This window comes from Aulonocara stuartgranti, assembly GCF_965226115.1.
Source record: "Aulonocara stuartgranti genome assembly, chromosome: 9".
In the NCBI taxonomy this organism is placed as follows: domain Eukaryota; kingdom Metazoa; phylum Chordata; class Actinopteri; order Cichliformes; family Cichlidae; genus Aulonocara; species Aulonocara stuartgranti.
In genome coordinates, this window is record NC_138960.1 from 22955749 (window position 1) to 22981201 (window position 25453).

The 25453-nt window shown below is 41.9% G+C and overlaps 1 protein-coding gene across 3 annotated transcripts in view; it reads left to right on the forward strand.

Annotated features, from left to right (window-relative positions):
* Positions 1-25453, forward strand: part of ptprn2 (protein tyrosine phosphatase receptor type N2) — a 147665-nt gene that overhangs the window by 23436 nt on the left and 98776 nt on the right. For 2 of the 3 annotated variants that reach the window (XM_082546246.1, XM_082546248.1), the window contains exons 3-9: positions 5001-5114; positions 11206-11462; positions 14072-14525; positions 14641-14937; positions 15199-15239; positions 15775-16199; positions 20311-20397. In XM_082546246.1, coding sequence (XP_082402372.1) covers positions 5001-5114; positions 11206-11462; positions 14072-14525; positions 14641-14937; positions 15199-15239; positions 15775-16199; positions 20311-20397 — 1675 coding nt within the window. The remainder of the gene's footprint in view (positions 1-5000; positions 5115-11205; positions 11463-14071; positions 14526-14640; positions 14938-15198; positions 15240-15774; positions 16200-20310; positions 20398-25453) is intronic. The other variant, XM_082546247.1, reaches the window with a different exon arrangement.

The following is a 25453-nucleotide window of genomic DNA, read 5'->3' on the forward strand; positions in this document are numbered from 1 at the left end:
TGTTCGTGTGTTTGTTTGTATGGAAGTGGACAGATTTGTGACCGGCGTGTGAGTTCAAAATGAAGACCAAATTCAGCCCACGGGTACCGAGTACTCATCTTATCACGTAACAGTTTAGTAATAAACTGGGTACTCACAGGCTAGAGCGTCAGCATGTAGCCGGTGTGATCCCCATGCAAGATTGGCCTCTAGTCGTATTTTCATTTTAGCTTTTATTTATTTATTTTGCCGTGCTCACAGAATCCGTCTCCAACCGAAATGCAATTACTGCGCTGTGCTTGTTCACTGTAGGAAAATATATACAGGCAAAAAAGACTAATGTTAGATTAATGTTGTACCTAATATGCAAGTAATGAAACATTATTTAGTTGCTTCATCGGCACACTCAGTCTTGCTCTGTCATTCTCCATTGGACTCCTGATGAGCAGCATCTACTGCACAGACACATGATGTGTGGGAGTAACTAGGTCTGCCACATCAACTCTTCCTCAGGTCCCCGAAGGAGTAACCTGGTTTATTCTGGGCTGGGCCAACCGTTCTTCACCCGGCTTGTTGCCATGCAGGGTGGCTGAGGGCAGGGAAGGGTTGCATCATTTTATATGTGACTGACTATCGTTTTCAGTGCTTATGAAAACACATTCTTATTTTTGCACTCAAAAGCATGAAAACAGCTCTTTACTAATCAATCTCTATTCATCACGAACATAAGACCCAAAATTTACCGCATCCATAGCAACATATTCACCCCCTTTTAAGCCAAACCTAAACCACTGGTGCAAATGATTGTCTAAACGTTTCAGCTACGCTTTCTTTGATCACACTGAGCTTTAGCATGACAATATTTTATAATTTAACATTAATTTGTCAGCTAAAATCACAATTAACTGCTTCCTTGCAGATTTTATTAACTGTAGCTAGCGAGAATGAGCTAATATGTGATGAGACTTTAATTTTTTTTTAATTGTTTGTAAAAATATGATATAATAAAAGACTGCGACAGGTATCAGCATGCTCACTAGCTAATCTTCCCGTCTTTTTTGATTTTGATTTTGAACAAAGATGCTTCATGAACTGTAGATTAGGTAGATCATTTAATATCCTTACACATACCATCTGACTTCCTGCCGTCATGTCTCATTTTTAATGCAATGCTTCAAATCTTTACCCTCGTCTTCAGGGAATGCTTTTCTAGACGTTGTTCTAAAAGCATATATGATTACCCGGGAAATGCATTTTAATTTGATGCAGCTCTCCAAAGTCTGTGGCTTACTGCTATCACAAGCTAGGCTAAAGTACAGCGGATAAGTGCTACATGTTTCCCTCGGGGCACACTATTAAACACTTAACCAACAGTGTGGTATCGATTGGCGGTTATCTTTCCTCCACTCGGGCCAATATTGTCTGAAACATCCAGACTTTATTTCAGATTTAAGCTATTTAGGTGATGCTTCTATTGATCAGCAACAAGTGCAACTGCAGCATAAACACCTTAAGTAACCACTACAAAATCCATCATATCAAAACAATACAAAAAAAAATCTGCAAGGACAGAGAAAGAGCGCCAGAGCTCAGGAGGCAAATCCAGGAATAATCATGTATGAAGTGCAGAGTAAAGTAACTGTAAGTATCAAAAGATGCTACAGCGGGTTTAACAAAAGACGCGAGCTCTTCAGGGGAAGGAAAAATGTAATAATAGAGATGATTTATGCCCCACAGCCATATTCAACAGGCGGTATATTTTGATCTGAAAGTCTGATTTATCTTTATTCATTTCTGTATTTCCATGTGCATTACAGAGCATGCATAAATATAATTATCATTTCAAAGCCACAACTGCCACACAGGAAGCCCAGAATAACCTGTAAACACTTCATTAATCATATCCTGATCACTTTAGCTTTTGTTCCCATACATTGTTCCTTATTTGCAGACTACATCTGGCCGGACTCGGTGCGTTGATCTGAGTCTATTTATTTTCATAACATGAGTTGCGGCGCTAATACACCTGTTCCAATAAATCTTAATTTGTCTCCTGGGTCCGTCTGCCTCATCTTCTGAATGTAGTCTTTTGGAAATGCTTTGCTGACTGTCAGCTTTAGTGTTTCCTCATGTTATCCAAGAGCATTAGCTTTCACAGTTTAAATAGCTTTAGCAGCAGCCGGGCGTCTCTCTGTCTGTCACAGCGAGAGGAGAGACGTGCCTGGATTTAGAGCGCTTTACCTTTTTCAGCTGAAAATCTTCTTTATTCCTGCCAACGTGCTGCTTATCCAGTCACAGCTTCTCTTGAACATCACTGATTTATGGGATGGTGCATTTGAGGGCTGATCAATTGATTGATTCTGTGACCTACTTTATGTATTATGGATTGGACTTGATTGAGCTTTAATTGCGCTGCAGTCTTGCCACTGCAAGACAGCACATACTGATGTATCGTCAGCTTAATGCTCCCTTAAGCCTCGCAGGAGATGATCAGAAAATCACTGCAAATAGACTTCAGCTGGACGGTTCGGACATTCATAGATCTGTTCCACTCATAGTGACATATTTTAGGAAAATTATTTTGCCGTTTGACTGATTCCCACGTGTCAACCCTCTGCATACCAAACACATGCTGGGAACCTCCAGGCCTGGAATTAAAATGTTGTTTTTATCTGTCAAAAAAATAGAAGGAAAGAAAAATGTGTTTTCCTCCAAGCTGTCAGCTACAATAACCATTCCTGCTTGTTTTGATCTCCTCAATATTGTAAATATACTCACTAAAGTGACAGGATAATGCTTTGTGATTCATTGTGCATGTGGCTCTGAATGGCTCGGCACCACCTCGATAGACCAGTCAACTGTTATATTTGCCAAACAAGGATTTCTTTGTTGTTAAACACCTGACTTCTATATTTAATGCACTAAATCACAGTGTGTGTGTGTGTGTGTTTTCATATCTGGTTGCCATCGGGAATGTCCCTGACAACAGAGAAGGAAGTAACATGTGCCATCACTATGGAAACCAGTGAAGGATGCAGAGCATCAAACATTGAACAGTTTTCCGTCACTTGTTATGTCACCAGCCTCCCTTTATTTCTTACATAATAGTCACTGATAGTGTAAAATATATCACAAAACACTCTTATTTTGGGATCATATCAACTGCGACACCCGGAAAAAAAAAAGAAGAGGGAATGTTGGCAAAGAGGAAGGAGACAGTTGACGTTCTGTGATGCACACACGTCTGTGATGATCTGAGTCTGTAGGTGGGAAGTTTTCCTCTGCGCCGTTGGAGTTCTCGAAATAACTCCGGAGCGTTGCACCGTGCTGTCTATGCTAATTCACCTCCTCCCACAGGCTTATTCCTGTACAGAGCTGTCATTTAATGATTCACAGGGAAGAGGGGGGGGGAAGCTGGAGAGGGACACACCCGCATCTCGTTAAAACTAAGAATTCAATTTAGAGCATCGTTAGACATCACATTATTATCTTTCACGCAGAATCACTGTAGCCAAAAGAAAACTGCTGTTTCCATTTGCAGCCATTTATATTTGGTGGTATGGCTGTGCTGTAGGACACACCCAATCACTATCCACTTGTATATGGAGAAAGACGGAGTCGGGAGAACCGACACAGAATACTAAACATCTGATTAAGCCAGAGAAGGCATGAAAAGAAGTGAAAAGGAGGTTATAGACTGGAGGTGGGTTGTAAAGTGGCTTGCAGTTATGCAGTAACTTCAGACAGGCCCATACAGCTCAAAATATTGAGCCTCATATAAGACTGGATTGCTAATTGGACGTGTAGAACGGTATCAAATGATTGCACCTGAGCATAACTTATTTACCTGAATTAACATTAAGCTTGATCTCCAAAAGAGATGTTTCACTCTTAATGCAGAGAGACATCCACTGATCATGGTCATTTCGGCTTTTAATGATTTCTTGTGATTTCTTCTGTTTCCTGCGTACAGTAGCTCAATCTTTGTCTCGTCTGACCATATGTGTCCCAGTGTAGGTTACAGGAAATCCAAAATAAATTCAAATTTGTGCACCCAGTTCTTGTTTCTAAAGTCATTAAATGTACAATTATTCCACCCTGGAAAAAGAAAAAGCTAAGGAAACTTCTGACTACCGTCTGTGATTGAAAAATATATCATAAATCGTTTGATTTGCACTTGTCTGTTTTCAGAACCCTAGGCAGAAAGTTGCAGTATGTAGTGGACATCAGTTTTTGCGTATTCTTTGTTTCCCGATGTGTCATTAAATATCACTCATAGCATTGATGTTTGCTGTCATTGTCCGACATCTTGGGGCTAATTAATGGGAAGCTGTGGTGCATGGCCAAGTGCTGATTCACATCATTAAATCACAGCTAATCACAGCGGCATCCCTTACACATACTCTCACGTGGCAGCATAGATGATTGCACACATATGAGTGCACGCTCGTGGAGGAAGTAGCTCAGATTGAAACTGCAGGATTCATCTCCAGAGATCTTCTTAGACTTTCATTTAGTGAGTTTAGCAAACAAGACGCATGGATTTATCTTCCAAGCTGAGAGAAGGTGACAACACGGGTCATTTATATTCTAGGCCTTGCATCTACACACTCCCTCCTGACCCCCGGAGCCTCGGCATCTTTCAGAGGTCTACACCATCCATTGAATTATGGGGCTGATAGGGGCTCTGTAGCGTGGGTTGCCTAGCAACTTGTATTGAGTGAGGCAGGAGGCCTGCTGATAGGGAGATTACTGGGGTTCCCGATAAAGTCCTTCCTGCCATGAACGCCGGCTTATCGTGGTGCTGTCGGAGGAAAAAATGTCAGCTATTAGCTCCCCAAAAACAGGAAATCAGAGGTATGAGGCACGGCAGGTGCCTCACATAAATATAACATTTCACCTTTACATCATCAAAGCCACAAAAAAGGGGCTGTAAAATTGTGTGTGTGCGTTTGTTTCTCACTTTAAGCTGTAAAAAGAAAAAACACTCATGAACCTGTTTTCACCATTTTCCTCTGTAGATGGAGTGTTTGGAAGGTGCCAAGAACTGGCTGGTGCAGACCTGCACACGTATGATATTTCTTCGTCTGCTCTGCAACGTCTCAGGATCCTCCTCCAGAAACTGGCTCACAGAGGTACAAACAGCCTGTCCATCTTTGTCCAACTTTCTTTTTGTCTCTTCGGCATCAGTCGCAGCAAATGCCTGTCAACTGCCATGGTGCAACGCAAGCCAAATAAGCCAAGCTGTCTCTTTGGCTAGGCGCAGCGTACCACCAGAGAGCTAGAACAGGTCATTTGACTCATATCAGGCTATTGTTGTGCCCCCATCGCCTAACTCTGGCAGCCAATCAGACCAGCACGTATGCCGCTCAGACATTTAAAGCTAATTTTGTGGATGAAAGGCTGTGAGGTGTGCAGTGTAATCACTTCAGACAGTGTGTACTGCTCACTCACTGGCAGCTGGCAGTGATTTTTTTTATATATATATTTTTTTCATGGCTATACATCTTCAGAGATATATTACATAAGAACTAACTATATGTGCATCTAATTTAGATGGAAATCAGTAGGAATTGCAAATATCTGTTTCTTGTTTCCTAACATGGAGACATGCCACCATTCCTTTGGATTTTGTATAATCAGTGCATCTAATGTGGGAAAATTGATATTCATGTCTTATACTAGTTGTGGGGAACAAAGTCTTCTCTTGCTGATACAGTGTGAACGCCAGCGCTAATTAGGAAGCATGAATCAGAGGGGAAAAAATAGCTTAAATTCTGTGTACAATGGAAAATATGAAGCAAACGATAGTATTTCATTTCATGGGCCTGTGATTTAATAATTTAATAGCATGTTTCCTGGAAGCAAATATGTAATTTGGTACTCATTATAAGTATAAATGTAGACACAACATGTTCAGGCAGTACGTTCCTAATTAATTACATCCAATTAAATGCCTGAGCGTGTGCACAGCAGGTCAGATGAACATGCAAAAAGAGGAAACATGTCTACAATTCAGCATAGACGGGAACGTTCATTATAAACTCGTTAAAATGAATAGGTACCAAGAAAATACATGTTTGTAACTGCAGCTATGACCCACCAGGGGGCAGTAGACACCTTTAACACAGACCGTGACCGGCCGCTCAGCCCTCCAAGCGTAATTGGCTTTGCAGGCCACTCTGAGCTTAATATCTTTTAACAGGCGTAAACCAGTGTTGAAAATCATTAAGAGTAAGCAGCCGGCCAGAGAAAATCAAAAAAAGAAAGAAAAAAAAGAGGGAGAAAATGGAGTGATGAATATTAAGCTAGGCGAGACCACACATTTATTCTAATTACTGCTTAGAAATAAACAAATGAGAGCGAGGTGGATGAGAAGAGATCCGGTGTGTAAATGTTTTTTTTTTTCTGCTCTGTTTTAAGAGGTGTTTAACTCTTCAGATGGTTTTCATTATGAGACTTCTTCGGTGACCTTGTATTTTAAGACTCCCGACACCACAAACATGACATCATCACTTTGAAACATGCTCGCCCATTCTGTCTCGTAGAATTACATCCACAGACACGAAGCATTATCTTCGGATGAGTCCACAATGCACTGTTAATGCTCGGTGGCACGTTATTCTTATCAGCTCAACAGCTATTGAAGTGTCATCTTTGAGACATCGGGGACCCTTTTTGAGGCTAGACGGGGTTATAGAGACCATTGTACTGTAACCCAAATTGAAGAGATGAAGGGGAGGAAAAAAAACATCAATGGAATCGATTTACAATCCTCTTTATCTTGCAGGTAGAAATCACACAATCTCTGCTCAATGCACAACACCAATGTCATTCAGATCAATAGAAACTGACCCTTGTACAAAAGGGCTTGGGTTGTCTGGATGTGCCCCCATTGGCAGAGCACATTGTCTGGTATTAAATTTTCACCACAATACCTCTTGAATGCAAGACGCTGTCATCCAGCTGCAAATGACTTTTATATTACACGTCATCTAAAGCTTAGTTAGTATTCACCGTGCACAGCTGCAGTCTTCCTACACATTTCATATAGCTAGACTGCTGTCAAACAGCTTTGGGATCATTACGGCTCTGCTAAATATGTGTGCTGCTGTAGCCTTGGATTGTGTGACTATACACACAGGAGCTAATTCAGTTACTGCAGCGATTTGAATTTGATGTTCAATATATTCAAATGATGAAGTATTTAATTGACCGTTCTCTAAAGCCCTCACTGGAACAGCAATTTTCCAATCACAGCAGTGCTTTCCCTACTTTGTGGAGGGCAGTGGGTTCTCCTGTGTTTTTTGTGTCATGTTATATTCTGTCCTCTCCTCTGGTCTCTGTTTCACCGGGTGATGGGAGTGGCTAACAAAGCAGATGAACTGAAGGTAAGGTCACAGAGAGAGTTCTCCCAGGAGAAGTTAAGAGAGATAAATTAGCAAAATTAGGTGCATCGGACAACTTCTAGAACTCAACCCATAAACTTGACCACTATCTCTTTTGTGGTCGTCTGCTTTTGATGCCTGATTTATGCCACTGCAGATGTGTCCTGTCGTTTACAAAGGTATTTGTCTGCGGAGAGTCTACAGAGAGGAGTTTTCAACCACTGCAGACAGATAGGCAGTCCAAAACTGCCCATCTATCTGCCCACGCGCTACCATCACTGGACCATAATTTCCCCATTAACCGCTACACTGCTCGCAGTGCTTCTGCCCTCGCCACATATACTGCTTTTGTAATCCACATCTCCTCCAATGCTGAAATTTCAGTTATATTTTGGAAAGGAGGAAGACGTTGTAGAGAGCCAAATCTGGGCAGTAGAGCAGATGGTGGGTGATGACTGTGTTGCTGTGGCCAGAAAAACTCATGCCTTTTAACTATGCTGTGAGCGGGCGCACAAATGCGTCGAAGTTCAGGTCGTTTGTACTCAGATGTTTTGAGATGTCCACATTGCCAGTGTAATGGTGGGGGAATCCATTTAATCTGGGAAAAACAACAAGCAATCTCCTGGTTGTGCTCCTTACCTGATGCTCATTCTTCATGACTTCTGTTTGCTTTCTGTCCCAAGGCCCAGCTATCATCACCTACGATAATCCGTGGCATAAAACATGGGTTAGTTTAACATAAAAGTTGATACAAGTTTGTAGGCCATGGTATTATGAATACGCGCACATGTGCAAGTGAGGCCAAAACTGGACCAAGGAGCTAGCTAAAGAACAAAGGAGGAGTTCTCCAAGGAGCACAGGACCTTGAAGGGCGGAGAAGGTTTTGCTTTGTTATTAAAGGTGCTGTTACAAAAATTTTGACTGCAACTCATACCTGGGTCTTTTAAACAATCTCTGCCTGAGTCTACCGAAATTCCTGAAGATGCTAGAAGCTCAGTGTCGATAGCGAGCTACTAGCCCTGGCTAGAGCGAGTGTAGCTCTACGTTTACCTCATTCATTTACAGACATAGCAACCGTAGCTATGGAGGAGGAGGGACTTAGCAAGCAGTTGTGCTCCTAGAAGGTGAGTACAGTTCATACTAGGTCCAGATCAGTTTTTATGCTTTCGAGCGCCACAAGTTAAACATCAGAAAGAATTATGTCAGAATGCAAGACTGGTAACATAAAGTTGATGGAGCATATCAAACTGCAGTAACCTAAAGTTGATTGATTTCGTGACCCTCTGTAGAGCAGCACATAGTCTCATACAGACAAGTCAAATAAGATGATGCACTGTGACAGTTGCATTAGTTCTATTGACAAGAATCATCGGTCAGGGAGACTCAGTGACCATAAACTGACATCGTGTCCCTCCAGCGGTACGGAAACAACAGGTTACTCGTGGTCCTGCTTCGGATCCTGCGCAAACCTGCTTTCCTTGACAAACAAGCAACTAAAACTGCTGTTGTTGTTCACCATGTTCCACTCTGTCTGTTCCTTCACAGCCTAGCTAGATAGCAGCGGGGAGAAAAGATACACTTACAGGCTAATGTGCTGCATGAAAACTGGAGTTGTTATAAGGAAAACACGGGGGATCTACTCAATCATTCAGTGTGACTCTGGCTACTTTCTGCTGCAGGCTTTGACTCAGAGCAAATTATTTGCTCCAGTTTAACTACACGTCTTTGCACTCTTGTACTGTAGATGTTCTATGCACCATATAAACATATATTAGCATTTAACTGGGACGAGAATAGCTAAATCTAGGTGGGGCTGGAGCTTTTACGCTTTCATTAAATTTTATTTATTGAGGTGTGAGAGTACTGAGTTCTGAGTACTAACATGAACCCCACAGCAAATGCAGCAGTATGTTACAAATGGCACTCATACAGCATGTGCATTCATATAACAGAGCCTACATTGATTTAATGCACTTGTCAAATTCAGATTGACACATTTCACATTTCGACTAATTAAACAGAACTTGCTGCTAAGTAATTCAAGCTCTTTTCCATGAATGCCTTTAAATCAGTTAGTGCAAAGAAGTGAAGGAAAGGGAAAAATCTGCATTTCAAAAAAACACCACATGAAACAACAAGTCATGTAGACAGGATCCCATCTAATAGGCTTTGAATATTTAGGAGCCCCCCACACACTCCCTCTCCCTCTGTCACACAGAAAACAGACAGGAGGCCAACAGAAATATCTTGCTTGTTTGAAAGCTGTTGCACTAATGGCAAGGCGTTAATTAACTGAGGCATTTGCCTGAGACGGGATGCTATCCTTAACAGGCGAAAAGCGGCAGCACTTGATGATGGAACCTGCTCTTTCTCTGGACTTACAGATGAATTTGCATGACATTTAGCTCCTCAGTGCCAGGATAATCAGCGGAGAGGTTGATTGAGAGGAGCCCAACCGTAAAGGCCCCACCACTTTTCTCCCTGACTTTTTTTCTTTTATAAAATGGCTCATTTTGATTCTGTAATTTGTGCCGGCATACTTTTTTCCTCAAGTGGGGCCCATCGCACGCAGACAAAACATTGGTATGTATGGAAATGAACGCATTCCCCAGGAGACAGAGGGGATAGAGGTGTCACAGTCGATGAAGCCGGCCTCATCCTGTTGCGGCGCCATTACGCATTTACCACTTGAACCTATTTAACCGGCTACAGTAAACTGCAGGTGCCATATGGATCCTTTAGGGCTGAAGCCAGGCCCGATCCTCCCATTGCCCGCTGATGATGGCATAAATGATGATCACCACTGTAATATATAGCAAGTATACACCACACTGCGTAAGCCATGGGTAGTTAACTGTCATTGTTGTACGGATGGATGGCTGAGCTGCGTTCCAGAACAGTGACAACATACGCTGCTTTGTGCTCCATTCACTGCTGCCAAGAATGACTAGAGGCATCTGTAGCTACTCTGCATTGCTCAGATCCTCATCTGGTGCTTATGAATATCTATGAGAATATCCAGCGTGTATGGGTGAGAAACCCGGCTAATGAAGACATTCTGCAGTGTTGAAACGCTCATTCCTTCACAGATTTCTACTTCACAGTCTGTTTCCTTATTAAACCCAAGAGCAGCATTGGATTCTTTAGGTAGAAACCTCTTTAGAGTCTGGTAAAAAAAAAAGTTAGCTGTGTGGCAGCAATTAATTGATTCTCATTGTAAAACACTCTTACTCTGCAATCGCCATGTCGTCTGTGTGTTCTTGTTTTTAAAATATAATATGGTTGGTGTTTCGTCGCTCTCCGCCAGTGGAATCCTGTGTCTCTTGGCTCATTGGGAATGGGGCCATGTTTTGGGTATCTTTTTTGCTTGGGTAGCTCCATCTGGTCTTGGCACCACTGTGCTTTGCCCCTGCCCAGGAGTTCTGCATCCCAACTATGTGTTGGCAATTAGCAAGGATGTTGGCACGGCGTCAGGCCACTGTGTGACATTCTCCCCGTGCTTGTTGATGGGCTGTGCTGTGCGCGCATATGTGTGTGTGCGTGTCCGTACATGTATGTGCAGACATGTGTCCCTACATGTGTGCACGTGTAGTCATGTCTTCAGTTTAGCTTGTCATAATTTTGGACTTCCTCTGTTCTTTCATCCTTTATCCTTGCTGTTTTGTACCATAATGTTTACTCTGCAATGCTGAGAGAACTACAGTATAACACTTTCTCTGAAGTCTTGTACAGTTGAATAGTTCTCCGTGCTGAACAGCAGAACAGTGTAAGCAACAATATAATAAAACTATCATATTTTAATATTACTTCTTTTTTCTTTTTCTTTTTTTTTCTACAGGTTTGACATGGCAGGATGACATCACTCAGCAGGTCATCTCCAGAGAGCTCTCGAAATTGAAAAACATCCCCCTCCACCATCAAGCCACCCCTCCAAGCCTCCTGACCACCTACAGCAGCTCCAGAGACAGGAAACTGAGGCCTGGACAAGATGAGTTGACTAGAAACCTTCATAAGTACCTGACGGGACTGGGCTTCCTGCCTCGGGCTGAAATAGATGGACAACCTGGAGTCCAACATGAGGTGGCCAATATTCAAGTGAGAATCCAGCACTGAGTAAATGTGTAGGAGCCGCTGGGCATCTAAGTGAAATGAACAGTAACAAACACATAAAAATGACCCAAAAAAGCAGAAGGGCTGAAAAAAGGCTTGTGGTAGGATAATGTTAAAGTTAATTGTAACATTTTGCAGAACCTTACATGACAGGTTGATAACGTATGGTGGGAAAGGCATTTAAGAAGCAACTGGATCTAAATGATTGAAAAATGATGAAGAAGGAAGTAGTGTCAGGACTAAAGGTCAGGTTGTCTGCCATTTAATGTGTTTCAATCTAGTCCTTCAACTTTATGGCAGGGACATACTAAACTGAAATATGCTTTAATGGCTCATGTAAAAGTAGGTGCAACATTAAGGTTAGGATTTAGGAATCCATATCGTCCAAGTAAACATAAAGCGTCACATATTCTTGGCTAAATTATAGAAGGGCCTCTTCCCACTTCTTTTGACAAAGTGTCAGTATTCTCCTTCTGCTGGGGTCGCCCTCTTGTCTTTACTTTGCCTTTGTTTCTTGCTTTCTGTCTTCGCTTCCTCTCCCACTGAGCTGGGAGCCTTTTTATACAAAGATCTTCCATCACCTCTTTACATTATTCAGTCCTTATATTTCGGGTGGAACCCGGGCTTTGTGTGAAATGTGCTCCGCATCCTTCATAGCCGAGCTGCTTCCTGCTGCTGTGTCAGTGCAGCCATAATGCAAAGTTGAAGAGTTCAGGACCTTCCTTATTGATGAAATGAGCTCCTTTGTTGTGTGGTGTGATGGAAAAAGGCAAACATGGTTAGCATGAATGGCAGAGCAGCCCCCATCTTGCTGTGCTAATGCCATTATAACCTCTCAGTACGGCGGGGTTGGAAAGACTGACATTTTCTCTATATACATTTGAAGGACGGAAAATGGCAAGGGAGATAGCTAGTATTAGTGCAAAAGCAACATGGATAATGATGCTGTTCAGTGGAATGGATATACTGTATGCTGAATTGAAGTGTGGGCTCTTATGATTCACACGAGAGGAATTATTTTTCTTCCTCTCTTAGAGCACAATCACACATTTTGGTGCCAATATTAATAACAGCTACAATACCAAATGGTTAAAATGCCTCTAAACATCTTTGTATCATTTTAATGTAAATACATTATTCATCATGTGTCAAATATATACTCATATGACGAACTTTTAAATCAGATGACTCAGTTTTCTCTCTCTCTTTAGATAAGGCATTGCTGCTACCTCTCAGATAGAGGGGTTATATTTTTTAAAGTTTGTTGTGTGCTGTGGAAATGCATGAAATTACTCTTTGAGTGACACTATCTCATCTATGATTTCCATAATGCAATTTCCAAGAGCAGTTGTCTTTGATCTGGATTCCACATTCATATCCTGTTCCGTCTCGTCGAGCTAAGGTTGCTTCTCTTTTTATACTGAAGCCTGTCACAACAATGCTGACCCAGTACAACCCATTTCAATGTTGTCACAAAGAAAAAAATACTAGGTTATACTTATCATATGACTGATATGTCGCAACAAACTCTACAGCCATGCTAGCAGTTTCACAAGCTTGTATTTAAGCATGCTAACAGTGATAGCATAGTGACATGGCTTCAAATCATCATACTCCATACATTAAGGGCTAAAGCTAATAATACTTTTAGCAAGATGAAAAGATTTATAATTCTTTATGTCTAAGCACTATTTTAACTCCCAGTGTGTAGGTTAGCTAGTACGAAGATAATGCTAGTTAAGCTAACACATAACTAGCATTAAAAAGACACTTTTCTAATTACATACAGCCCTACAGAAATATTGCTTAAAGCTTGTTATTATCCATCTTTAACCTTAAAAAGCTACATGGTCTTAGCTTTAGCTTAACTTCGAGAAATATATAACCCTACAGCCGACATTTGGAAGTTATAGTTTGTCTGCTGCAGGCTATCCAGTTTTGTCTCCTTAAAGTTTTTCAGTTTGAAAAACTTTTTCAGCTTGTACAATAAATAATTCTGGATAATTTACCCTGTTAGCGCCTCTCAGCACAAGGATGCTTTTAGGTATTTGACACAGCTGACAAAGAGGCACCTTCACATAAGGCGTTAATTATTTTCCCTTCCACTATGGGGTGGCTGTGGCTCAGGAGGTAGACTTTAAGTTTTTTGTTTTTTGAACAAAACTTTTTGCACAAAATGGATGAAGGAATGTTAAGGAATGACAGCTATTTTTACACACAGTCCCACAATTTTAGGCGCTAAAAATTCAGTTGAGAAGCAGTTTCACAGCGAGGAACAGAGGCAAAACTACAAAAATAGTGTCTTTGCCTAACCAATTATAGACCCAATAGTACATATCCATTCATTGTTGCTTGCATGTAGGGTTTGGGTGCAATGTTAATAGCACCCAAACCCTACTCCTAAGCCTAAGCCTACTCTTAGATGGACCAGGGTGGATCTGGTGGATGATATTACTTAGAGGTTAGTTTTCTTCACTCTGTCATAGTTACAACTTACTAACAGGCCGATCCATTATAGGCTAGCTTGGTGAAAATGTGTGACATATTGACAATTGTCTAAATGTGGTATACTGAGTATATTGTGTTGTGTGTAGAAAGAAGACATCAAATCCGATGACCGTTCAGAGCCCAGCCAGCCAAAGCCCAAGCAGGGCTGGAAGGAGACCACAATCTATAGTCTTCAGAAAGGAGCCGGCCAGCCTCCAATCACCAAAGTCGTTACACAGAGTGGAGAGGGCAGGCATCCCAAGCTCAGTAAAGCTTACTCCAACCAGAACCCAGGAAAGAGCACGCTGCTTTCCAGCCATATGGAACGGCTTCTTTCCGGGGCACCAGGCACTCAGCAGGGCAGTCCAGGTGGCGAGGCGATGTGGCCCAAAGGAAAGCTCCACTACCTCAGCTACGTGCGACCAGCTTTAAACGACCACACAGAGCCACAGACTCGGGTTGCTTTTGGCTCCAAAGCCCAAAAGCCTAATCTAGACCAACTGCTATTCAAGGCTGACTCGAACCGACTCACCGCAAAACAGCCTCTTAGGGCCATGGATGGTACGATCAATTATAGTTGCTTTTTTCTCCTCTACATTTTCAGGAAAATTTAGCATTTTGGTGCTTTTTTTAATGCATTTATAAATGCTCTAGCAACCCTTCTTTTCCTGTCCAGAGCGATTCATCCAGAATCTGGTAAACCAACTGGGGAGGCACAGCATCAACATGGATGCTTTGATGGGCAAAGATTTGGACCAGCTGGCTGAAGTCATCACAGGAGCTCTGCGGGAGGTGGATGTGGAGCGCCCTGCGCTTGAAGCTCAGCCAGGACCAGGAGCCACTGACTCCAGGGGGAACATGGAGGGTAACAGGGAGCCCCAGGCAGCAATGCATTTGAATCAGGACCAGGACCTGAAATCAGATAAAGAGCAGGATCTAAACCAGAAAAACACACTGAGAATGAAACAGCAAGGTCCGTATGTCTACTGGTGAAAGAGAGAATAAAAACTTGCAGCATTCATGGTAGTGATGAGCATATAAATGTAAGACAGAATAAGACATTGTAAGCTGAAGATGCTTTAGTAAGGCTTTGTTTATGTAATTTCTGTTCAAAGTGCTGCCAGAGGTATTTTTGAGTCTTTCATTTTGAGTCATAACTCTTTTTCCTTGCTAAATACAAAAGAGTACTTCAGTTTTCACACAATCTGCTCACATATATTGTGTTTGTTTCCAGGCCAGAAAATAGACGGCGCAGACAAAGAGCCCGTTGACAAGGTGAATGTAAAATTAATCTGCCCAACCAACAAATTGGTTTCTCAGGGAGTGAGACATGTCCAAACTTGCATTTTATTTTCTTTTGAACACTTTTAAAACGGGGATGATTTGAAAGTTGTGCAGACTACCATTTACTTTGGCATTATTAGAACTTGAAAGCAAATTTGCAGCTGCAGAAACGTAGAAAATTCCTTGATTGTTGTCTGACCCCAGCGTTTTCGCTGGATGGAACGTTTTGAAATCAGAATTATTTTGCACAATGTCACAAAACTCTTGTTTAACAATGGTAAATGAGTAAATCTACTAAGCAGCCTTTAAAATTGGTAAAATAAAAAGATGTTATTAGACCTTGGACTGGCAGTTACACTGAGAAACGCTGGTGAATGCAGAACAAATTCATATCTTTTCAGTTGCTGATAACAGACTTTCTCTTGATTAATTCTCTTTTGTAAGGAGACAAAAGTAATGTGTAGGTAGACCTAAAAGGAAAATGTCTCCACTATTCTAAAGAGAATTCATTCTTGATTCACAACAGCATACCGCCTTCTTCTCCAAGCTGCTGGACTACCTCAACATGGAGCCCTTTGGTAACGCTCCAGAGGTCAACAGTGGGCAACCAGCCCCGCTCCAGAAAATGGTAGGACTGGAGAACGTGCATAGCCGCACAACGCAAGACCAAGTTCCCGTCCCCCACCGCTGGGAGGAGAAGACCATGACAGCACCTGCGAAGGAAGGGTCCACTTTGCGGCTGACCGGTGGGGCAGAGGACCCTGACGTTCAGGTCGATTCTGACATTGACAAGTGGATGCAGAGGATTCAAGGCCCAGAAGGAAGGAAGCAGCTGGAGGAGCCACAGAAGAAGGACATGAAAGTCAAAACCCAGCTGGTCCACGTGGGAGTGAAGGAGTTTTCCAGCAGAGGGAAGGACAGACACTTTGGCTACATCATCACCGGCACAGAGTAAGTATGATTCAAACATATGATGTTTATACATATATAAGAAATTACTACCTCTCATATTTTCCTAAACTTGACAAAAGTTTTTTGGTGAAATGAAATCCAAACTAAACCCTAAGCCTTCTGAAGATCACAGTAATGCTGTTGACCAGAAAAACCTGTTTGTCTAAATTAGGATTTATGGATGAGGGGCTCCATGTTTTACTGAGCCAGATGCCCTGATAAGAGCCACCAGGTCACTGAACACCTTAGATGTGATTATTTAGACAGATAGTTGAGTTTATATTGTTAAAGCAAATGTAATTTCCTTAACAACATGACTGCAGCCTTATCTTATCAACTTCCTATTCATATTATTAGTTGCTCAATTACATATCACTAAATTAAGCTTGCTTGATACAGAGATGCTGCTTGGGAGCCAGATATCACCCTAATGACTAATAACTGAATCTGCTTTTGCAACAAAGTGCACATTTTTAATGTCTTGATGCATGCTCAATCATCCAGGTAAGGAAATCCCAAAAAGTTTCTCCCACTTTTTGGAACAATTTTAATATCTTTCTAAATTTTAGGTTGGAATAGTTGACATCTCTAAAACAAAGAGAACCAAACTAGTGCTGTTTTCTTGAATGGGATGTTAAGTGTAAGACAGGAGCTTTTTAAATCCTGCTGTGATGGACTGCAAATGCTGAGAAAATCTTTTCTGCGTAAGTCATTTAAGCATAAACTAAAGAGAAGTGGGCCAAGAACAAAGCCCAGTGGGATTCCTGTTTTAGATAAATGATCATCATTCACACACACTGATCATGGTTGTGAAACCCACACATGTGGAAAAGTCCATTTGATGCTTCTAAACATAAATAATGATATAAATAATAACAATTAAGATTGTATAGAAAATGAAGGATTCTTATCTAGAAAACTTGTAGGCTGGATGTGACTGATGAAATTTGAGTGCACGGATAACTTTTACTTTACAGTAATATGAAATTCAATAGTTTTTAGTACCACCTTTAGCAGTGCTCGCTTTCACCGTGGAGGAATTTTCGCCACTCTTCTTTACAGAGCTTTCTTAATAACCCAGCACAGCAATTCAATCAGGCTGAGGGTTGCAGTTTGGACCATTGTAACACCTTCATTCTTCTCTTTTTTAGCCATTCTGTTGTAGATTTGCTGCTGTGCTTGGGCTGAGGTTTAATTGTGGATCAGATGGCCTCACATTTGACTCAAGAATATTTTGTTATACAAAGTTCATGGTCAACTCACTCACTCAGAGGTGCCCAGCTGCTGTGGCTGCAAAACAAGCCCAAATCAATACCCTTCAGCCACCGGTTGACATCTGATATGCTGTGTTTGGTTTCGTCAAACATGGTGCTGTGTATTACAGTCAAACATTTCCACTGTGGGTCTGTCCAGAGGACATTGTTCCAGAAGATGCAACTTTTCAAACTTAAGCCATGCTGCCATGTTCTTTTTAGATGATTTCTCTTGGTATCCCTTCCAAACAGGCTATACTTGTTCAGTCTTTATTAATTGTTCAGTTTTAATTCTTTTCTTTCTAATGTTAGGGTAAGCACCAGTGCCTCATGCTACTCCACATTACTATATATATAATCTGACTAGCCATAAAAAAACTAGAAGCCTTTATTAGAATTTAAATTAAATTCTAATGCATGATGTGTTTTGTATTTTGTGGTGTTTTTATACCAACCTGGAGACAAATGTCATGGGATGAGACACTGGATGTTGCAGTTTGCATCTCCACAAAAATAAATTGCAGTATAGGATTGAAAACATTGAGCTGTAGTATGTAAAGGGATGACATGATTGTCCCTGACAATGCAGTGCAATGCAGACCCATAAATTTCAGAAATACTTTGTATGTCAGTACAGCCATCATCAATAACATTTGTGTTTAACATCAGCAACAGCACGAGTCCCTGTCTTATTCCTCATTGGGCTCTTATAATTATAACTTTACAGCTGCCTCCATTTACTGGTGATACAGTGACGCACTTCTTTCAAGACAGACTTGTATAACAGAGCTTGATACTCAGCAAATGTCTTCTTTGTTAGCTTACCTTAAACTGCATGCATCCTCTATCAAAACCACCCACATGTGAACTTCTCTATGCTACAGGATACTGTAGTTAGAAATCCTTTTTGTGTGTTGTACCTGATTAGAAAAGCAGGGCTGATAGATCCCTCAGTGTGTAGGTATTACTGTGTTGTATTACAGCTTTAATGATGATACTTTGTCAGCAAAGGCAGCCAAGTTCTCTCTCCTTCTCTCTTACCTCTCAAGCTCAGCAAAGATAAGTTCCTATCGACTCTGTCTTCGCCCCTGGCCCTTTCTCAAATCCCTTTATAGCGTTATCAAGTCCAGTGTCAGAGGGTTGTCCTTCACCTGTTCAACACACGTACTCTCATAAAGGTCCACTGGGTACAGTCTTTGTCACCTTATTGCCACACAAATAGGAGTAGCAGATTAAGACGTCAACACACAATTTAGTAGGTGAGTGTGTGCCAGGGGAAAGAAACAGGTCACCTTCTGAGTGAAATGTCTGCCCCTCCTCCTTCTTGTCTATCCTCAGCCCACCTAGTGCATGCCTATAGTTGGCCTGTACAGGTGTCTGTGCTTTTGCTGCAGACCTCATGATTGCACAGTTGTTATCCCCAGCTTCTTTGCACCCTGCAGTGACGCTACGCAAACCTGCTTATCTGACAGCTCCTGACATTGTGGCGGTGGTAGTGGGGGGTTTGGGGAATAGCAAGAGGATGGGATGGTGAATGTGGAGGGGGAAATGGAAAGGTATGGATAGAAGAGAAGGAGACAGAGAGAAACCCAAGGGGAAAAGTGCTAGCATCAACAACCAAGTCACTCCTGTTGCTAGAATTACCACAGAGGGATGCAGACGTGTCTGGAATTGCTTGGTTGAATCTTTAACTTTCAAAACCCCTCGAAAAGTGTAGGGAAAAAAAAAAGAAAGAACCTCCCACTCTCTCAAAGGTGGAGTGAATCAGCCGCTCATGCACGGCACACTGTTCTGCTGAAGAAAAGCTTCTGTAATGTGGTGTCAAATGCAGGCTAAACAAAATATGTCAGCATAATTCTGACTAGAGTATGTCCAAAGGAAAAAAAATTTTTTTTTTTAAACTTCAAGATGATGCCGAGTATCTTAAAAAAACCACAAAAAAACACATAAGTGATATTGCACTCAATATCCAGTGCAGCATGAAATTGTTTCCCAGTTTATTTCACATTTCTCCGCAATGAGGTGGTAACAAAATTTGAACGATGTCTCATTATGATCCATGACTTTTTTTTTTTGGTCCTGCATGTCACCTTGCAGTTACTCGGCAGTCTCGGTGATTCCAGGTTAAGCTGTCAACAATAAAGTGGCTTTCTGAGTGGGTCTGTGTGGATGCCCTCCTCATTTCTTCATACGACGCGCTGGCCAGCAGATTGCCTTTGTTTGGTCTATTTCCTTGCCGATTTACTCTCCCAGTGAGAGAGCAGCCGTGGACTGAGCTGAGATGAGGCATGGCTTTATCAGACCACCATTACACTTCACCTCCATTCCATTTGCACCTTATTATTCTCATCTCACCGTGAGGGCGCGTGCGTGCCCGGCTGTTTGTGTTCTCTGTGTTATCGTGTTTTACTTTTGAGTGTGCGTGCGCGTCGGTGAGAGAACGCCAATGTAGGCGAAGAAGAAGAAGAAAGATGAGAGAAGGAAAGGGAGAGAAAGGAGCGTCCATATGATACAGCCATTACACCTCATGCAGGTTCCATTTGCACCTTATTGTTTGTCTCATTGCTGGAAAAAAGCAGGTGATTTACCAAGCCTGAAGAGGCAGCTGATCCCTTTTCCCTCGGCACGGTGCTTTGTGTGTTTGTTTGTGTTTGTATGTGTCTGCAAATGCGTGCAGCACATCCATTCAGACGACCGTAGCATTCGCTTGTGTGCAATGACCCAATTGTGGGTATGAATTGTGACAGTATCTCCCTAAAAAAAATTACATTTTAATGGCTAAACGGTTGTATGTTGTATGGGTGTGAACCTAAAAATTTGACGCCTCTCCGTGTATGTGTGTGTGTGTTTACCCCCAGCTCCCTCACCACTGACCAGGGCACGGACCTGATGGAGCATCTGACCCAGAGATTGAGCCTCCATGTTGCAGACCTCACCCAGCTCTCGTATGTACAGACACAAAAAACATCCCACATTGTTGCAAATAATGATTTACCGTGCCGTTTACAAACCATACATCGAACAGAGGATAATTGGCCTCATTTGAAATGTTTTGTTTTGTGCCTTTGAGGATGAGGAAGCAGAATGAAGGTTGTCCAGTTGCTCTGAGCATTGTGAAAATGCTCTGCTACACTGCCACAAACTGTAGGCGTTTGTTGTTTTTTTGACCTTTCGGAGTGTTTGACTTCTCGCGGGGAGCGAAATCAGGCCTAATTACCTCCAGACACATACTGATGTCTCCATTGTATTCAAAACACTGCCTAGCCGCTATTGTCACTGTGCGCCTTGTCAAAAAAAGAGAGCAGTCAAGCCATCAAACGATTTTTCGTTAGAAGCAAAGAGAGGAAGCGAACGAAAGGGAAGCAAGCAGTGAATAGAGAGCTGGAAAACGAGAAAGTAGTCAGCAGGAGGCGGTTAATATATTAATGAGCAGGCGAACTGTCCTTGAACCCAGGCTGTTTTGTGCTTGTACCATGGTTCTGCTGTACACTTGGTGTCAGACCATGTAGGAGGCAGAGGAGACATGTTCACCGAAGATCTGACAAGCCTTTCAAGACACTCCTGCAGGAGGAGTAAAATCTGGGTGGTTCAGTAACACTCGCAGCATATGAACACCAAAGCCGGTGCAGTGCAGCGTGAGGCTGCACTGAAACTGTAGATACAGAGTATTCGGGCTCAGATAATAGTTCCTGAGAGGGTGAAACTATCAGAGCGTTCTGTATCTACTGTTAAGCATCGAAAATGCGCACAGGGGCCTTAAAATAAATGTAGCCAAGGAGGCGTTCTGATCTCGATCTTTAAATCCAACCTTTGGGTTTAGGAGGACGAGGAGGACGTAGCATAGTGCCGGCGCTGATTTCGTTCATTTTGTTATTATACCTGTCATTTCATATCACTCAGAATCAACTCCTGACACTCAAACCCAATTAGAGGGTATTATTGCTGTGGGCTATTATTCGTTTAGAAAGGGGTGAAAGACCTGAGTGAAAGTTGACTACAGGATAGTACAGCACAGGTACCTGCATTTAAAGTGCTACTTAAGGTGCAATTATTATGCTTTTCTTTATTTCCTGTCATATCTATACCATTACAATAGGAAGTAATCACATTACATGTAGCCACATGCTTTCAGGCTGGTCTAAACACCCAATTTTACACAGTTCTACCTTCATCTTGTCACAGAGATGATTAATAATGCTTAATATGGTTATCTCTGGCAGTGAGCGCAGACGTACCTGCTGGTCAGATCTTTGGTTTGTGAGGGGCAGCCAATAAGAAGAAGTGAGAGGAGCCAAAACAGTTTGTTTCAAACACTCACTAAGCTGACTGCACCAATTAAGGCTCAGTATAAAAATGAATACACATGATTATAAACTGTGATTCATGCACAGCTACTCTAGTAGAGTCCAGGAATAGAAATATGGAGTTGAATATGAGCACCACAAAATGTAGTATGAATTAGGATTACACTGAGTTTAATCTGTTTACAGAATTTAAAGAAGTATACAATATTTACAATATATAATGTTTACAAAAGTTCAACTTACAAAGGGAATAAAAACCTTCTTTGATTAATTTGAAGACAAACTATCAGATTGGTTGCTGTGGTTTGATTTAAACGTAACGTAACAACAGGCATAGACATGAGTTCATAAAACTCAAGTTTTCACTATATTTGAACAAGCAGTGAATTTTTTCTTACGTCACAATAGTGAAGTGGGGGTGGGGGGTTCATACAAAGATGTACAAATGACGATGTGTCCTCTTCTTTGGAGTCATAATGATAACACAGAGAAATAATACACGTGTTTTTAGAATCAGTGGGAATAAACCACACATACCTTTGTCCCCAGTGTCCTTTGAAAATCAATATCCCCACGAATGTTGCCACAGATGCTTGAAAAACCATCATCATTGTTTTTTACACTATAAAACGTACCCAGCAGTATTTCTCTGCATGTACGTGAGTTCATTGCAACTAATAACTAATTCATAATATTCATAAAAGAGAATTAAATGTTATATGGTTCAGCATTTCTGTGAGTGTACAGTATCAATGGTGCCTGCTCATTATAGTCATTTAGCCAGTGTGAAAACCACACAGTTGCTTGAAATAAAGCTTTCCGAAACACATCACGTCATTCTGATATGGAAGAAAGAATACAGCAAATTTCCTCTTTGTCTGACTTGTTTATCTGCGTCCTTTTTTTTCCTTTTTACAAAGTAATGAAAGCGCATTCATGTAGAAATAGCCGAGGCGAAGGACATGATGCAAGCTTATTGTGCCTTGTGCTGTGCGGCCTCGACAGGTGAGTGTTTGAAAGCCTCTGTCTGAATATGAGTCGGCTGGAGTACAAGAGCTGGGTCGGAGCACGCCGCCCTGCTTCGGGGGGTCTCTCTTTCACACTCGTTCTGATGAGCTCTGATGGTAAGAGAGGAGGAGGAGAGATACTCAAATACGACAACAGGCAGGCAGAAAAGACTTTCAGACAGAGAGTATGAGAAGAGGAGGCCTGGGCGCCGTTAAGATTTTGAGATGCCGAACACAATTATGTTTGAGCTTGTTCCTACGATAATCAGCATAAAATATTCCCCTTTTGAAAGAGACTTGAAATAGCTGGATGATGATGGGCAGGGGATGAAATGTTCCTTTTTCAGATGACGTAAGGGTTTTACTCTCTAGAAACACTAGGGGGAGTGGGACACACACTCACTGGTCCATCCTCACACACAGTCTGTGCAAGAACACACACACACAAACACATCCTGCCAATATCCCGCCAAGCGCTCTGCACGTACATACTCCTCGTGTCCCACCAGCAGAGCTAATATGAAGTCCAAGCTCACACATCCGATAACACAGGAGGCAGTGCGAAGTCCTCTAGATAACTTATCTATCTTAACTTCATCTCCCAACTGTGGCAGTCTCCCCCCGCCTCCCAGTATATTTAAATAGGGTTTGTGCGGTTTGAAAAAAAAAGGGAAAAAGAAATCACGTCAGTTCAATTTGAGATGCATTGAGATCTCAGGCAGAACAGCCTCGGCCAAGGAGGACGAAGGCAGGGGTAAAGATTGTGGAAACATTGACATTTACGAGAGCAAACAGAGGCCAGGTGAAGGCGTTAGAGAAGGACATATTTCCTTCAGACCTCTGTGTGTGTGTGTGTGTGTGTGTGTGTGTGTGTGTGTGTGTGTGTGTGTGTGTGTGTGTGTGTGTGTGTGTGCCTGATCACAAATGCATCAGTGCACGGCTGGGTCCGTCTGTCTGGCGGTATTTGCCCGTGTTATTGCTCCTGGCCGAGTGAGCGTTGCTGCCTCTGTACCAGGCTGACTGATGGTGAGTGGGTCTGGGTCACAGCACTCTGGCAGTCTGATGAATCTCGCTCTCTGTTGTACAGTCTGGCAGGAAGTACACTAGAAATGTACGTGCACTTTCCTGGACATAACAATTCCGACATGATGATGTACTGAAATGCCAAAAATGGGACCCCCACACGCTCTCTTTTCAGTGTTACTTATTGTCGTCTGTCAGTAAATTATGGACAAAACATCTATACATGTGCTGTTATATAAGTCATATACACTAAACACATTTTATCTCCTTAATTTTAGCTCTTTCAGACTCATTGGACTTCTTTAAAGCTGTCTCCACTCTCTTCACTTACTTAGAGAGTAAGATAAGCATTGCCAACTGGTTAGCTTAACTCCGCTTAGCATAAAAACTGGGGAGAAGAAAAGTACAGCCACATACAGCTCATACAGTCTGAATGCAACTAAATAAGTCTATGGTTTTATCACTTTTACTATACACTCAGCAATCACTTTATTAAGAACTTAATACCTCCATTAAGTTCAACATTCAACTGTTCTTTAGCACAGATAGCTAAACAGCCAATCTCATGGCAGCAACTCAACGGATGTAAACATGTATACGTGGCCAAGACAACATACGGAAGTCTGAACTAAGCATCAGAATGGGGAAGACGGGTGATTTAGGTGAGTTGAATGTGTCATGGTCTGAGTATTTCAGAAACTGCTGAGATTTCCCAACAGAACCATCTCTAGAGGTTTCGGAGAATAGTCCTAAAATGAGGCACACCAACCACTACGTTGTTGATGTCAGAGCTCAGAGAGGAATGGCTTTTAGCTGATAGGAGGCAACACCAACGCAAATTAAAACTCATTACAATCAAGGTATGCAGAAGAGCATCCCTGAATGCACAAGATGTAGCAGAATTAGCAGTAGAAGTAGCAGAAGACCACCCCTGGTGTCCCTCTTGTTAGCTAAAAACAGGAAACTGAGGGCACAGTCAACAGAGGATCACCAATATTGGACAACAGGAGACTGGAGAAACGTTGCCTAATCTGATGAGTCTTAATTTTTGCCATGACATTCGGATAGGGTATGATCACAATATGGGATAAACAACATGAAAGCGTGCTTCCACCCTGCCTTGTACCAAACATTCAAGTTTCTGGTGGTGGTGTAATGGTGTAGGGGATATTTTCTTGGCACACTTTCAGCACCTTATTACTAACTGAGCATTGTTTAAACACCACAGCCTACCTGAGAATTGTTGTCCATCCCATTATCACCACAGCGTACAGGTCTTCTGTTGGCTGCTTCCATCAGTGCCGTGTCACAAAGTTCAAACATCTCAAACTGGTTTCTTGAACATGCCCTCCACAGTAAGCAGATCTCAGTGCAGCAGCTTTGGCATGTGGTGGAAAAGGAGATTCACATCATGGACAAATCTGCACTGCATGGACAAACTTCTAACACAGAAATAATCTGTAACAGGTTCCTCTGTGTACCAGTGTTAAATTACTTCATTATTCCAGAAGTCTTGTTTCCTTTAAACAAGTGACAAAATGTACTCATAAAGAAAGAAGAAATAGAACAATTTTATGTGACGGTAATAATATCTTAAAGAAGACAGAATAAAGCCTAGCACTACGCTAGAAGCAAAGAAAATTGGTCTTTATTGTACAAATTGTTCA